The sequence below is a fragment of the Protopterus annectens genome, chromosome 3.part0 (genome assembly GCF_019279795.1).
Source record: "Protopterus annectens isolate FY-2018-M chromosome 3.part0, PAN1.0, whole genome shotgun sequence".
Lineage (NCBI taxonomy): Eukaryota > Metazoa > Chordata > Ceratodontiformes > Protopteridae > Protopterus > Protopterus annectens.
The window spans coordinates 666,640,367-666,656,764 of NC_056731.1; the positions used below are offsets into that span (position 1 = coordinate 666,640,367).

Below are 16,398 nucleotides of genomic sequence, written 5' to 3' on the forward strand. Positions count from 1 at the left end.
AGCCATTGAAGCAGATGCCTCCCAGGGCAGAGATGTGGAAGGCAGATGCCCAGAGGGCGAGAGACTGCTCTGAAATCTTCAGAGCTGACATCAGCCCCTTGGAGTCCACCTGGAAGCTATGGCTCAGAGACATACTCAGAACCAACACGGTCGGGAACAACCATGTCAAGGAAACAGTCAGAGGTGACAAAGGAATCTTGATTGGCTCCAACACCCCAGAGCTGGAGACCAATGGAACCAAGGGCTCTGACACTGAAGGACAGGTCGGAGAAAGAGCTACTGGTCAGAATGGGGAAGCCCACAGGGATCCAGATGTGGATGGAGCAGCCACAAGCCTCATCTGGATCTGGGCCTTGAGGAACTGCCTCATCAGTCTGCCCAAGTCCTTGGAAGCAAGGCTTCAGGAAGATTTGGAGGAAGTGGAAGAGGGGGCACCAGAGACCTCCTAGGCAAACAGGAGAGAGACCTCCTGGACAGTCCAGTCGGAAGTGAGCTTGGGGCCAAAAATAGACATTGGGACAACCACAGAAACAGTAGCACTTGGCCCTGAAGCCATTAATGATGACTGGGGCAGAGGACAGGAAACAGGAGCCGAGGACCCCAGGTCAGAGTGAGTCAGCTCTGAGACTGTTGAAGTCTTCTTTGGCGGCTCCTAGGATGACCTCATGGGTGAGCATTTCCTGCTCTGCTAGGCCGCCTGGGACTTGTTTGGAGGGGGGGTTGAGCCCCCAAAGAGTAAGGGATGCCTGAAGAGGAAGATGTAGGGAGCAAGCCCTTGAGGATAAGCTTACTCTTCCTACCCACCAGGGACCTAGGGTGGAACCCTCCTCACACCTCTCAATGGGAATCTAGACGTGCAGGCCCAAGACAGTAAACGTACTCTCTTGTAGGCATCAGACAGTGGGATCATATGCCCACAGGAAGTGCATTTCTTGAAACCAAGCAGTTTCGAGTCAGCCACAGAGAAGGGAAAGAAAATGAGAGGACATGCAAAAGAGAGATTTGTTTTATTACTGGAAAGAAGGAAAGGGGATTATGGTGCAAGAAACCTGATTAAAAGAGCAATGGAAGACAGAAGAAACAAGTAACAGTCAAGGCAGAGAAGCAGAAAACAAGAATAGTAGAAAAAATTTTAAATGTAACGCTCATACTCGAAAAATTAACAGCAGAGCTCAGAGCCCAGGAACCTCGCTGCCGAACGAACATGCAGCAAACAAGATCTGAGGTAGTGTGGGGGAGTGGGGAGTTACGGGTAGAAGGGAGGAGCTCAAGTCTGGAATCTCTAGCTTGGAGAACAGCTGGTCAGTTCCGACAGAGACCCACAGCTTAGTGGACATGAACATGAGGTCATCAGATCCACTGGGAAAGACAACTACCACAGCAGCAACAGTCGCTAAAGAAGCAACAAGTTAAGCAGATACCACAAACAATAAGACACCCAACTTCTGCACCTGTTTTAGAAAGTGAAGAAAGAGAGATATAATGTGGACTAGACCCCCACTCCTAGTTGGGAGAGAAGAAAGGAAAGATTACATATACACACAAATAAGCACACATACCCTCACACATAGTTGTTAATAATGTAAAAAAGAAGGTTAAGGGAAAAATTAACAGAAAATAACCTCAGAAGCAGCAGAGAAAAACAATTTAAACTTGGAAGTTGCATCTAGTCACTTAGGAAGCAAACAAGACAGAAAAGCTTCAAGGGAGAACATGTATATCGTGGGAGAAAGAAAGGAGCCTAAGCAATGGAAAAACTGAGGTTGCCAGTCAGATCCGCAAGATGTAGATATAACCCATCAATTAAAGTGGACAGAAAGGATAACCTAAGAGATATATACATACACATTTATTTATGTTTACTATTAATTAGTATATACAGTATAGACGTCACCATAAATAAGCTTCATCTCAACACAGCATCAAATTCAATTTCTGTAAAAGCATAATAATGATAAACATACTCTACCACCGTGCAGTTCTACACCGTAGAAATCCAACGTTCTTGCTGTATTTATGTAGCAGGATTCTGCCTCTGACTGTGAGAGTCCTCTAGAAAAAATATACAATGATTAAACTACTATCATTATGACTTCATTTCACAATGTTACACAAAAATAAGGTTACAGAAAGCATAAATTTCAAGAAACAGTCATCAAGTAAATAACATTAACAAATTAAAAGATTGAAACTGTTTTTTTTACTTTCTCCCTTTTTCTTACAATTATCAGTTCTGAAAAAGCACGTCCTCAGTGACATTTTGTCATCTATGGTCCCTAATGTAATCCAAATATTCTACCAAATGCACTACTACTATTTCCTGGAAAGAAACAATGGAATAGTAAGATTCAACAAGGGGGACTGGTGAGCCTGGATAGGCTGGTACATGCCTGAATGGGTACTAAGGTACAAATGGGCGTCACTCAGACTGCCCTGTCAAGCACACAAATATATCAGTGCACTGTTTCTGAGGAGGTGAAAGCACACACAAAAAATTAGGTTTTGCTTGAATACAAGGTTCTACAATGGAAACCAATAAAATGCAATGATAATCTTAGGAATACAAATGCGAGGTAACAGCCTCAATAACTCAAATAAATCTGTTCTAGATAATATGAATGTGATTCATGCTATTAACTTCTGCATTCATGAATACTTGCAAGTAAGACAGTAAATTTATTGGTAAATTCAGTCAAGAAACCCTTCTGCAGAATGACAAAATTAAAAAGAATCAGAAAACAGTGATACTACTTAGCAAAAACTGTTCTATTGCAAAAATAGGAAACTGCTCACTTAAACTTCCAGATCTAAACATGAGCTCATCTATTTCAGATGTTGACTAATTCTTCAATTCCATCAGAACAATGAAAGGGAAAGCTGAAATATAACATGCTTTTTTAAACAACTTTACTGAACTATCCCTTGTGACATAGGCAAAATTACATTTATAGAAAAGTAATCCAACTGTATTAACAAGTTCACATTTACAAACATTATACTACACATACATTGATATATATCACACAACCAGAGCAACATTACATAAATTATTCAATCCCTGCCTTTTTTTTTTTAAGAAAAAATCTTTATTAAACCATTACTTACAACACGGGCAATCATACATTTATGTAAATGAAAACAAACCTCACTGACACAATCCTAGCTGAAAGCACTTTACATCGCAAACCATACTGTGCTGTATAATGTTTGCAACAGGGACTGTTGCAAACATTATACAGCACATATAATCTACCCAATCATTTTCAGTTAAACATTACATAGCTCATTTAAGTCCTGCCTTCTTTTAAAATTCATTCCTCCTCTGTATGTATTGTTCCCACAATTCCCATTTTTTTCCTACATAGTTTGCTCCTACCCTTTTCTAAAGATCTCAATTCCAGTTGTTTTACCTTTTGTTAACATATTAAATATAACATGGTACTGATAAACTATTATGTGAACCTACAGAACATAACGAACCTACCTGCACAAAAATTGTCTGCAAACCTCATGCAAAAACGTGCATTGCAGCATTAAAGACAAAAGAATAGATCTCCGGGACAGCCATATACAACTGCCACCACAAATAAAATAAAAAACTAAGTTCCACCAGCTACAGTTGTGTAGAAAGATAAATCCCTGACTAGTACAAGCAACTTGGGTTTGATTAGCACTTCTGGTGTTTGTTGGGGCTGGCATGGGAAGGATGGGCTTTGTCTATCCTGAAAGGTAGGGAAGGTTGGTCTAGAATCACCCAATGTAACAATCTCTCACAGAAGGGGATGCTGATGTTATAGAGTGGTCCCAGGAATTGCCTACCTGCACCATCCCACAGCCACATTACTTATATAAACTCAGAGACCACTATAGATCAGACAAGAGGGAATCTGTGAGGTACAGATATTTCAGACATAGCATATACTCCCCTGTAATCTCATGTCAAGTCCCTCAATTTGGAATTTTTTTACCTATGATCTCAAACAAACAGCAGGAACCACTTTTGTAATACACAAAGCAGTATGAATCTCTTGGGATCAGATTTTGCCTTTAAAATCTTGGGACATGATTTGAAGATGAAATAACAGTAGTACCTAAAGGACTGAGAATACACGATTCCTACCAGAACCTCACTAAGACATATCACATTATTCCACACAAGGAAATAATTGACAAATTAAAAGCATTAAAAATAATGTCATGCATAATTCAATGAACAAAACATAGATTAAGCAATGTGACAAAAGTCAGGGTTGGAGAAGGAAACCACCTGCCAGTCCCAGTGGACAAGTCTCTGTAGTTGGTCCCCTTCTTTTAGGGGTTTTCTTCTCAGATGTATAAAAAAAGGGAAATAGACTCTGGAATACCATATTTATTGATAATTGCAAATTGATTAATTTTATTTTCCAATTCACATGTCATCCTATTCAAGATGATGGTGGAGGAGTGCTTATCTTAACTAACATTTTATTCATAGGACTATTCCTGACTGACACACTACGTCACAGTATGACAAAGACTCACATATTCACAGACTGTATGCATATCTACAATGCAGTTTAGATAATCGTAAATTCATCTGACACCCTCATAAAAACATAGGGACAATATTAATCAGCAAATTAAGCATCGGTCACTGTGCATATATCAAAGTCAGAAAAGCATATTCTATAACCCCTCTAATTCTAAAGGAAATATCTAACCACTTCAAGAAGTTCAATGTATTACTTTATGTCTTTATGATCTGACCTGTTTCTGAAAAAAAATGCTAAGAGCTTCAATCAACTTCCCTAAAATAACATGGAAAGATACAGAAATTCCTTACTAGAAAAAATAGTGGGACTGAATTACCTGCAATATTTTCAAAGGCTTCAGGAAGAACCATTGTGTTCCACTTTGTAATACGTTGCTCTGACTCAGTTAAGTAAACATATGGACATATTAGAATGGAAGCATCCATGTTTCTTTTGTAAGAACAAAACATTTTGAGTCACATAAGCTTATTGATCCTAGTTCAGATGTTATCACTTATGTGGAGAAGCATGATACATTTTTTTCCTTACAAAAATATTTTTATTAAAACAATTTCATGGATAAATGCAACGAGAAATGCTAATATTAAACCAACACAGTCAGACAAACTACTTACACATACAAGCACACTTATTTCATTCTATACACTGAGGGTAGGAACTGTCATAAAATCAGTATCTTTCAGATTTATGACTTTATCCTTTGTTGACCACTAGGCTAGAAGCCTCTTTCAGGGGAGGCCAGAGTTTTTTTTAATACTACTACTAGGGTAAATTTGGACAGGGCATTGGGGAACTTCCCCTAATAATTACTGCTGTGAATGTGGCCCATTTTGGAGAAGCACTTCCTGTTTCCATACCAGGTGCAGAGACAGCTCAGAGAAAGAGGGAGGCAGGTGGAGAGAGAAGGAGATGGAGTAGTGAAAGAAATGAAGGAGAAAGCAAATATCAAGACGAAAGCGTGTGTGCAGGATTCTAAGGAAATGTTTCAAAGAAATCAGTTTAATGAAGATGACTCAGCAAAAGATGGATGTACAATTACAGCCCTCCAATCAGGAGGGTTGCAGCATGATTTACTTAAAGAAATGGTGGTGCAGAGTGAGCCAGAAATGGAAGGAGGTGCTTCCTGGGGGTGACATTATGGAGAAAAATACAAAAGCAGAATGCAGAGACAATCCTGAAGAATAGTGATGAGTTGGAAAATAAAACATATGTAGAGAAAGTAAAAGAAAGCAAAAGTGGAGCAGCAGAAAAAAGCAGAAGTAGTAAGTATTAAGGATTCAAAGTAAAGAAGACAAAGAAATGGACAGGTGTGAAGTGTGGGATAATTTAATAGCTCCTTTGGATGTACAAGCACATGAGATAAGACATTTATTCTCATCAACAGAAACATTTTGTGACATTATATCTGAGACTGTTTTTTCAATGGAAATTTTTCTTGGAGAATATGAAAAAAAGACCATTACCCATGGAATCTTTACGTGATAATAGTATTTAACAGGGGGGAAAAGAAGATTCAAGTACAATTTTGAACAGAGGTAGAAACAGAAACTTTGAAAGGACATTTGAAAGTTTTTTATTAAAGACATACTGGACTTTGCAAAACTTTATGACAAATGGGATTTATGGACTGCTGGCTGGGACTGTAATATTGTGTTAAAATACAAACAGAAGAATTATACATATACCAAATATGATAAATGTGGAGGGGGATACTCAGAACAACCCAAAACATTTGATAAGTAACTGTCACAAAAGAAAAAGTTATATTTGTGGCGAAATGGGACATGATGCAAAAAATGTGAATTGAAATGTAATAAATGCAACAAAAATAGACATTTATGGATGGACTGCAAAAATGAAAATAACAGTAAGGAAAAAGAAAAAGAAAAGAAAATGAACAAAGTTAAGAAATTTTAGAAAAAGTAGAACTAGAAGACAAACTGATTGAGAAAAAAACTAAAGAAGACAGATAAAAGGTTCTGAAATAAGTGATGAAAAATACAAACTGGGAGGTAGTAAAAGGGGAAAAAGAACTCTATTGGTAAAAAGTAAGACAGAAAAAGAAACTAAAGAGTTAAGTACAAAAAAATGAAATGGATGAAAATATATACAGCTAAATAATGGAGCTTGGTATAATGGTTCAACTGTTTGACTCACAGACACAAGTTACAGTGCTTGATTCTCACTGGTTAGGCTTTGAATGGCCTATTAAGAAATCTACATAGTAAGCAGCTATGGATTTTAGCATGCTTTCTTTAAATGTGAATAACAGTATTAAGAATATACAAGAAAAATAGGAATGTTGGCGTTGTTTAATACATGCAATGTAGATGTAATTATATTAGAAGACAAGATTTTTAACAAAAGAAAGATAAAAACAGAGAAACTATGGGGAGGAAAGACAATATGGAATTTGGGATTGAGAGATATTCTGGAATAGCCATATTCTGTAGAAATACAGTCAAGACATTAGATGCAACTTCAGCAAAAATGAAAAGATTAACCATTATAAATTTAAACTGGAAAGAACACGTCTACAGAATTTAACACTGTATGCTTATACTAACTGTAAAGAAAGGGAAAGCTTATTTCATCATATTTTAGACTATGTAGTGATAAATGTGAATATTATAACAGCAAACATTAATTGTGATTTAAGAGGCAAATGTAAAAAGAAAGGAATGATATAAGAAAAATGTTAGAAGTTATAAGATATGGTAAGTTAAAGCTTTGGGACAAAAATTCATGGACTTACAAAAGGGGTATGTATAGAACTGAAACAGATTATTTTATAGTATCAAAGGTTTAGTTATAGGAAAAGGGGGGTAGTTGAACCAGGATTTTCTGATCATCTTGCATGGTTAGAGATAAAAGAAAACAAGGAACATACAAAAATAGGCAAAAGAATAAAAAGGATAAATGAGAAAGCATGGAATGATGAAGAAAAGAGATTAGTAATATTGTTATGGAAAGATCATTACTATAAGAACATTTTATAAAAATTTGGTAGGTGATATTTAAGGAAAAATATAAAAATGTATTTTTTTTACAGTGGCAAGATGATGTGAGAAAAGTAGAGAAAGAAAAATATATAATGATGTACTGGAAGATTTAGAATATAATGATACAAAGTACTTTGACAAAGAAAAAGAATTATATGAAAGACATCATGAAAAATACAAGAATTGTTATATAAGCAAATATATTTTAAAGAAAAAAAGTAGTAGTAATGAGTTACTTAAGCAGATTAGTAAAGGAAGATGGTAGTTTAATGACATAAATAAAAATGTAACAGAAGAATAGAAAGAATTCAGCAAAAGTTAACAGAAAAAGAAAACAAAGAGTTGGAAATGCTGATTTTTGTAAATGAGCTAGATAAAGTAAAAGTAAATACAGATTCAGCTGCAGGCCCAGATTAATACAGAAGGAGGGAGACAAAAGAGAATTAAAATATGGGAGACCAACAGTACTAAATAATAATGATTATAAGATCTTTATGAAAATAAATCAAAAGAGATTTGAAGCTAAAATGGGAAATATTATGGAAGGCAATACATATAGTATAAATGGGAAGAGCTGTCTAGAATTATTAAAGATAGTTAGAGAAATTGTGAATGATATTATGAACAGAAAAGAAGCGAAAATCATGATAGGAGACCTTAATAAGGCATTTGACACAACTGGACATGAAATCTTATGGGTAATAATGTGTGTGAAAATTAGGAAATTATGTCGGCATATAGTTATGATAAAATAAAAACACTTGTAAATGGCTGGTTAAGCCAAGAGTTACATATGAAGAGTGGTGTAAGACAGGGATTTCAAACGAGTTGTATACTTTTTGCATTAGTTATGACTGTGAAAGTATACGAAATAAATTACAAAATGAAGGAGATGGGGTATATAACACCCGAAAGATAAGAATTCCAGTTATGTTAACATATGCACATAACATATAATAACTGCAAAAAATTGGATAGAAGTAACAATTTGCACAAATGAGTGCTTAGAGATGATAGGGCTGTCTTTAAATTAAGTGAAAAGTAAAGATTTAGGTGATATAGTAAAGATTGGGCATACATATTTTATAATTAATGAAATTTCTGTGTTGATTATAAAATTTGTGAATACAGATGCAAATAGAATTCAATGGGGAAAAAACAAAAGAAGAAATGAAACAAACATTTTCTGGTAAACATATAAATTATCATTCAAAAAAATGCTTACTTGATAAATCCAGTACTGATGGGAAAAATAGCACACTCAGCAAGTGTATTTATGTTGCCAAAAATATTTGAAAAGGAATTATTGCAGACATTTTTTTTTTCATTTATATGGGGTTCTAGGATTAAACCTAGTAAAAGGAGGAGTTTTTTATGTAAATAAAGAAGGAGGTGGTTTAGGGTTAATTACCCAGGAGTATATGCTGCTTCATTAAATTTGCACAAAGTGTTAAAAGTGGATAAATAAAAAAGAAGAGAGATTAGTAGTACTAAAACTGTATAAATATACAAGTTTTTAAATGTTGGCGTACGGTTAAAAAAAAAAAAAGAGTAAAAGAGAAAAAGTGTGTATAAATGAAAAAAATAAAATGTTACCAATAAAAAATATGTGGAAAATAAAACTTGATGATTTAGAAAATATAGAAAAGTATGGTATAAGAATGTAATGATAGAACATTAATATGTAAAACCACCACAGGAAATTCTAACAGATGAAAAAATTTAAGCTATAAAAATTAGAAGCAAATGGTGCAATCAGAAAGTAGAAAGTCAAGATTTTTTTTGTGGAGACTGGCAATAGATAAATTCATAGTAAAATGAAATATGCCATATAAAAAGAAACGTGACAGAATATGTTAACATTGTCAAAAAGAAACTACGGAAACGTGTTTTTGAAATGTAAAATAGGAAAAAAGTTATGAGGGAAACTATGTAAACAAGATTTTTGAAAGATATAAAAAAGTGGATAAAATATACATGGATGTGATTAAATATGGATATTATAAGAATAGATGTGAAGAATATGTTAAAGAATAGATTAAAAAGTTATTTCATGTTATATGGAATGAAAGAATAAATGAAATTATAATTAATGGTAAATGGATTTTAGCAGCAAAATTAAGTAAAATGAGAGGGTGGTTACGGAAAAAAGGACTGGGGGACAAATAAGGATGAATATTTAGCATGACTGTATAGATAATTATGAATATGTGTAAACAGATATGTATATTTATATATTTGTACATACGTAAATATGTAAATATTTTGCAAATAAGAAGGGACCCCTACTCTTTTCAATAGGAGCCATGGGAACTTTTATATCCACCTGAGCTATTATCATCTCAGGCAGACTAGACCTCGGTATAGCAGCTCATCCAAAGGACTACATACTTAGGAGTACAACACCCCTCTTATGCTGGATGGCAGTGTCAGTAAATGATCTACTTGGTGTGGGACTAGAATATACAACCTTCTGCACCAAAGGAGTGTGTGCTACCTGATGTACCACTGACTAATTGATTAGTTTATGGCAGTAATTTGCTTTATATACTTGGCAGCCATAGTTTTAAAGCCATCATATCAAGACATGTTATAGACCACTCACCTAGTAGTAATACAGAATTTGCTAACACAAAAGACATTACATAAATTGTGACTTTTTAAAGACTTTTTGGGTATATACTCAGTACTGAAATCTACATATTAAATCCTTCTTCATACTTGCTTTTTTGAGTTTATCTTGTAATGTTATCCACATTAGTTTAGATATGGGACATTCCCAAAAGATACACAAAATATCTACTGTATTTGTCTGACAGGTATTAAATTCTGCCAAGTAGCTGTAAAATGATGCCTTTGTTTGGGTGAGATATATGCTGTACATTACCACAGAGTATGCTATATTTTTTCTTAATGGGATATATTTTGTAGCTAATTTCCAAGTACTCTGCCATACTGATACATCCTGAAAAACATACCACTACAATGGCAAGACTGGTGAAAGTTAAGCCTGCATTACACAAACTGCCCATTACAGAACATGAGTTTGATATGGCATTTTTTAAATATAGCAATTGGAAGAGATTTGGTTCACCTTCTTGTGAAGTATCAGATGGAAATTAGAATTTTCTGATATTCTATCAAAAGCGGATAATGGGCAAGTACTCCCTTCCTAGTGATAAAGGTACACAGATCTCAGTTATGGACTTTACAGTACTGCGCTGTCTTGTTTTGAAGTAATGTAAAATGTGATAACTTAATTGGTAGAAAAGAAAGATGTCATTTGAGCTTAAATGATCCATTTATTTTTTGAAATATTAAAACTAAAGTAATGAAATACTATTAACTGTTATACTTTTGGAGATTTTTCTGCCTAAGAAGGGGAAGGCCAGTGGATTATAACTGTAAGATTGCATCACACCTTGAACTATATACATGACTAGAACTGTAACTACTTCACTTTATTCATATCAAATACAACAGAAATGAGTAGCATACCTGACCTTCTAACTATGCACTAAGTTGTTCAATCAACCACGCTGCTTAAGGGCTTCTCAGTTTTGAATACGACATTCAAATGATTCAGAAAATTTTAGGAATAATCATTTGAAGATGTGATAAGTAGATGTTTACTTCATCAGCAAAAACTGTTAATGGTATGTTGAGCTCATAGAAGTTTGGACAATTACAGAATGATTTTTGAATCGAATGAAGAAAACAGTAGTTCAGTATAGACATTAGATAATTATAACAACAGCTTCCTCGTCTTAATCCATCTGAGATGAGGACTGATTCAGATAGCTATTTACTGTGATTTGAGTTTTCTGTATAAATCCTTAAAGCAATTGGTAAAGTCCACAGGGAAATCCAATTTTAATATAGTGGAAAACAGAAACATATTATTAACTTTGTCAAATATTCTGGAGGCATCGATGACAGGAACAACAACTTTTGTTAATTTTCTTAAACTCTTTCAGACGTTCAAGGATACATAGTCACTGATCTGACACGTTTGTAAAAACTGACTACTACAGGGAAATGGTGGTTGATATACTACTATTCAAGGAGTTTGCTGGAACAGTAATGTATATTTTAGATCAATGTATCATTAATATGTGAAGTCCATAACATCTGCATTCAGTTTTATAATAAGGAATTCTGCTGTATAATCAAAGTTAGTACTTTACAGAAAGGTTATTTGTACTTTTTATATATATATATATATATATATATATATATATATATATATATAAAATTCCAAGGTGGTAGCATTTGACTCATGAACATTATTGTTTTGAAACGTTGCACTGCAATTGGATGTTATCAACTGTCAAGGTATTAGAAATCCTTTTGTTTAGGAAGTTGTTTTCAGCAGTTACATGATAGCATTTTGACAAACGTAAATGTAGAGTCATAACATTGAACCCTAAAAGTGAACATAAGAAATGCTGACATATGAGATGAAACAGCAGTCCTGCAATATTTGATCGCCATATAGCAGGGATCAGAGAAATGTCCCTTTTCCTGCTGTAGTAAGATCCTGCAGTTAGTATATATAATTAGCAGGGAGTGTGGGGTACATGGTGACTTGTCCCCATGCAAAAAAATACTTTTTTTTTCCAGATTAGATGTTCTGAATGTCAGTGTTATGACAAATGGCATTTAGGCCATTTGCTCAATTGACACAAGTCCATATTGTGGGCTATTATTGTATTGTTTATTACACAAGCTCGAGAAGCCAATGTTTTCAATGGAGTTAATTGTCAAATCTTCTATTTTAATTTCCAATACTTTTGTGAAGGGTTTTGAACTTCAATTAGTTCTAATAATAACTCTAACAGAATTTGTACTCATTCTGATACTGCACAAACATTCTGCTATTGTGCCATGATAGCTGTAACAGTCAAAGTGCATTTGTGTGTCTTTTCACAGTTGTGTCATAATATGTTTTTCTAGATTAAGTGTTCTTTACTATCTAAAAAAATACCATATTTTAGGGCAGTTAGAGAAGTACTAGGATTGTATTTCCATATCTGCTGCAGCTAGCAGCAGTTTCTTATTCATACTAATCACTAGCCTATATCTTGTAAGAAGAAAAGAATGTAAAGTTATTTGAGGAAGAACAGAGATATCAAACTCTCACAAAGTTCATGTTCACTTTGAAGATCTGAAATCGGAGATTATACATCTGTATTGTAAGGTTTAGGTTTTATCTGTGTTTAGCTAGACCTACATCTGTGTCCTCATCCTCCTATTATGAAATAATGATTTCTGAACTTGGATAACATGGTTATATAAGACAATAATGAATTCAGTCTGAAAAAAAATTTCCCTTACAGATCAAGTATTTCAGTTGGTTTACACAGCATATGTAGACAATGAAACTGATAACAAAATCTACCTTTTGGATTGGGACAAGAGTCAGACATTTTGACTTTCAGTTATTTCTTTTAATTAAAATGACTATTCCAAGTTTATTCTTGAAAGTGCCTACAGCTGCAATACTGCACAACCACTTTAAGGTGCTCTGCCTGCCTATGTTGCTAATTCAAAAAACTCTTAGTTTTTAGATGACACACACGATATCCAACAGCTCTTTCTAACCCACCCTTGAGCCAAATCCCATCCCATAATTTCTGAGAAGAGTTAGACAAGAAAATTATGTGACATTTTGAAACATCAAGCTGTGAAAAGAACAAGTTAAATTTACTGTTGGCTCAAAAGTAATGAAAACCTATTAACAATAATACATACATCTCAGAGAGCTGAAGCAAAATAAACTCCATTACTAGGTTTAATTAGACCAACAGCTTTCTGTCAAACCATGAATTTCATAAATTAAGCCTAGCACGTAGAATGTAACATTTCTATGTGTAAATATATATTTGTATCATGCATCTTGGAGCTTTTCTCCCCAGGCCTCCACTAAAAATGGGTCAATTCGGCCCAGTGAACTTTCCCGGTAATCAAATTGCAAATAAATACATTTCTAACAAGATGTCTGTGTATACTTCAGTACTGACCTATCAGGACAGGCATCAAAGCAGACAAATTATTTCATGGAAGAAATATTTAACATCTATTTATTGTATACTCTAATACAAAGATATAACATGGAGATTATGCTTTCGCTTTTTTTGTCAATATCCAACCAATTAACTCTGATATACCAAGTTTCATGTAACAGAACTGTTTGCAGGTTATTAATTACCACTTGAGCAAACGTAAAATAAATCTCGGATATGCTAAATTATATATTACACCAGTATATGTGTGTGTAATACACACACACACACACACACACACACACAATTCTAGATTTCATAGAGGATGGGAGGAAAGTTATTTAAATTTACCAAATGGATGTAAAATTTGCTCCTATATGAACAGCAATGTTTGAGGGAAAAGGTTTTTAGAGTGACAAAAATAATATGGAATGTAAATTTCTACTCTTTTTCTCTCTCTCTCTCTCTCATAAATATCAGACTACTCTAGTGTGACCACATGGACAACCACCTCTATCTGCAGAATAATCTATACACAAGTAAGAAAGTCCCATACAAGTATGAATGGAATTATGGGCTCAAGTCACAATCATCAAGTCTCCACATGTCAAGGATATGTACAATTCTAAGTTACACAATTTCTCTTGTTAAAAGATAAGAGATAAATATAGCCTTCATCATTACAGAGTTTTATAATTCTAATTCATTGTAATAAAAAATTAAAAACAACTTTTTAAAGATGAAATGCATTAAACCGCAAGATTAATTACCTCTTTACTGCAACACTGTGCATTTACTGCCAACAATATTGTTCATTTTTGGTTTGGGTACAGGATATCTTTAAAATCCAATACCAGATGTTTTCTAGCTGACAATGTATGAGGACAACAATACTGGATCATTCATTGTTTTTCAACAGAATAAGAACCAGTGTACATGCAATCAGTAAAAACAAGAACAATATTTAGGTATCAACATGCTCCTTTTTTAATCACCTTTTACAGTATTATAAATCTTACATACAGTGGATATAAAAAGTCTACACAGCCCTGTTAAAATGTCAGGTGTTTGCGATATAAAAAATAACCACAATAAATCATTTCAAAACTTTTCCACCCTTAATGTGACCTATAACCTGTACAATTCAATTGAAAAACAAACATCTGTTGGGGGGAAGATATAAAAAATAAAAAAATGTACAATAAGCTGGTTGCATAAGTGTGCATACCCTTAAACTAATACTTTGTTAAAGTACCTTTTCATTTAATTACAACATTCAGTCTTCTTGGGTAGGAGTCTATTTGCATGGCACATCTTGCCTTGGCAATATTTGCCCACTCTTCCTTGCAAAAATGCTCCAAATCTGTCAGAATACGAGGGCATCTCTTGTAAACAGCCCTCTTCAGGTCACCCCACAGATTTTCTATTGGATTTAGGTCTGGGCTCTGGCTGGACCATTCTAAAACTTTTTTCTTCTGATGAAGCCATTCTTTTGTTGATTTGGATGTATGTTTGGGGTCATTGTTGTGCTGAAAGGTGAAATTCATCTTCAGCTTTCTAGAAGACACCTGAATGTTTTGGCCCAAAAGTGACTGGTGTTTGGAACTTTTCATAATCTCCTCCACCTTGACTAAAGCCCCAGTTCCAGCTGAAGAAAAGCAACCCCTAAGCATGATACTGCCACCACCATGCTTCACCATGTGGATGGTGTTCTTTTGGTGATGCGAAGTGTTGTTTTTGCGCCAAACTTACCTTTTGGAATTGTGACCAAAACGTTCAACATTGGTCTCATCAGACCATAACACATTTTCCCACATGCTTTTGGGAAGCTTTATGTATTGTTTTGCAAATTTTAGCCGGGCCTGATGTTTGTGTGTAAGAAAAGGCTTCCGTCTTGCAACCCTACCCCATAGTCCAGACATACGGAGAATACGGGAGATTGCTGTCACACGTAGTACACAACCAGTACTTGCCAGAAATTCCTGCAGCTCCTTCAGTGTTGCTACAGCTCTCTTGGTAGCCTCTCTGACCAGTTTTCGGCTTGTCTTTTCATCAATTTTGGAGGAACGTCCAGTTCTTTGCATCATCACTGTTGTCCCATATTTTCTCAACTTTTTGATGACTGTCTTCACTGTGTTCCATGGTATATCCAATGCTGTGGAAGTTTTTTTATACCCTTCTCCTGAATGATACATTTAAACAATGACATCCCTTTGATGCTTTGTAACCTCTCTGTGAACCATGGCTTTTGCCCTAGCAGGCAACTGAGTAAATGGCAGGAAAATACTACTAGGACACATGAACATTATTTGGGTTTAATCAGTCTCTCTTTACTTGATGGCAGGTGTGTACCCAAGAAGACTGAATGTTGTAATTAAATCAAAAGGTGCTTCAACAAAGTATTAGTTTAAGGGTGTGCACACTTATGCAACCAGCTTATTGAACATTTTTTTTATTTTTTTATATTTTTTCCCCTAATGGATTTGTTTCTTTTTCAACTGAATTGTACAGGTTATAGGTCACATTAAATGAGGGAAAAGTTTTGAAATGATTTATTGTGTTCTCATTTTTTTAGATCACAAAAACCTAGCATTTTAACAGCAGTGTGTATGCTTTTTATATCCACTGTACCTGTAGCTTCTTAGTATGGCTAATTCGCGTCATTTTGAAAACTTTGCTACCAAAAATTAGTGTTTAAATATTTGTGAAGAAAGATGTCTATGCAAAGTCATTGTGAATGGGACTGGACATGATGTTTGCACGTTTCTGCACTAGTGGCTAGTATCATCTGATAGCAGAGGAACAAGCAGTGCAACTAACAAGTCCCTTTATTAGGGTGAATCTGTGCTAACTTGCTTA

General features: G+C 34.7%; 1 protein-coding gene across 1 annotated transcript in view; it reads right to left on the reverse strand.

Moving 5' to 3' along the window:
• Positions 1 to 16,398, reverse strand: part of PTPN3 (protein tyrosine phosphatase non-receptor type 3) — a 2,272,168-nt gene that overhangs the window by 1,282,868 nt on the left and 972,902 nt on the right. The window contains exon 10 of the mRNA XM_044065075.1: positions 1,965 to 2,052. Within this exon, the coding sequence (XP_043921010.1) occupies positions 1,965 to 2,052 (88 nt within the window). The remainder of the gene's footprint in view (positions 1 to 1,964; positions 2,053 to 16,398) is intronic.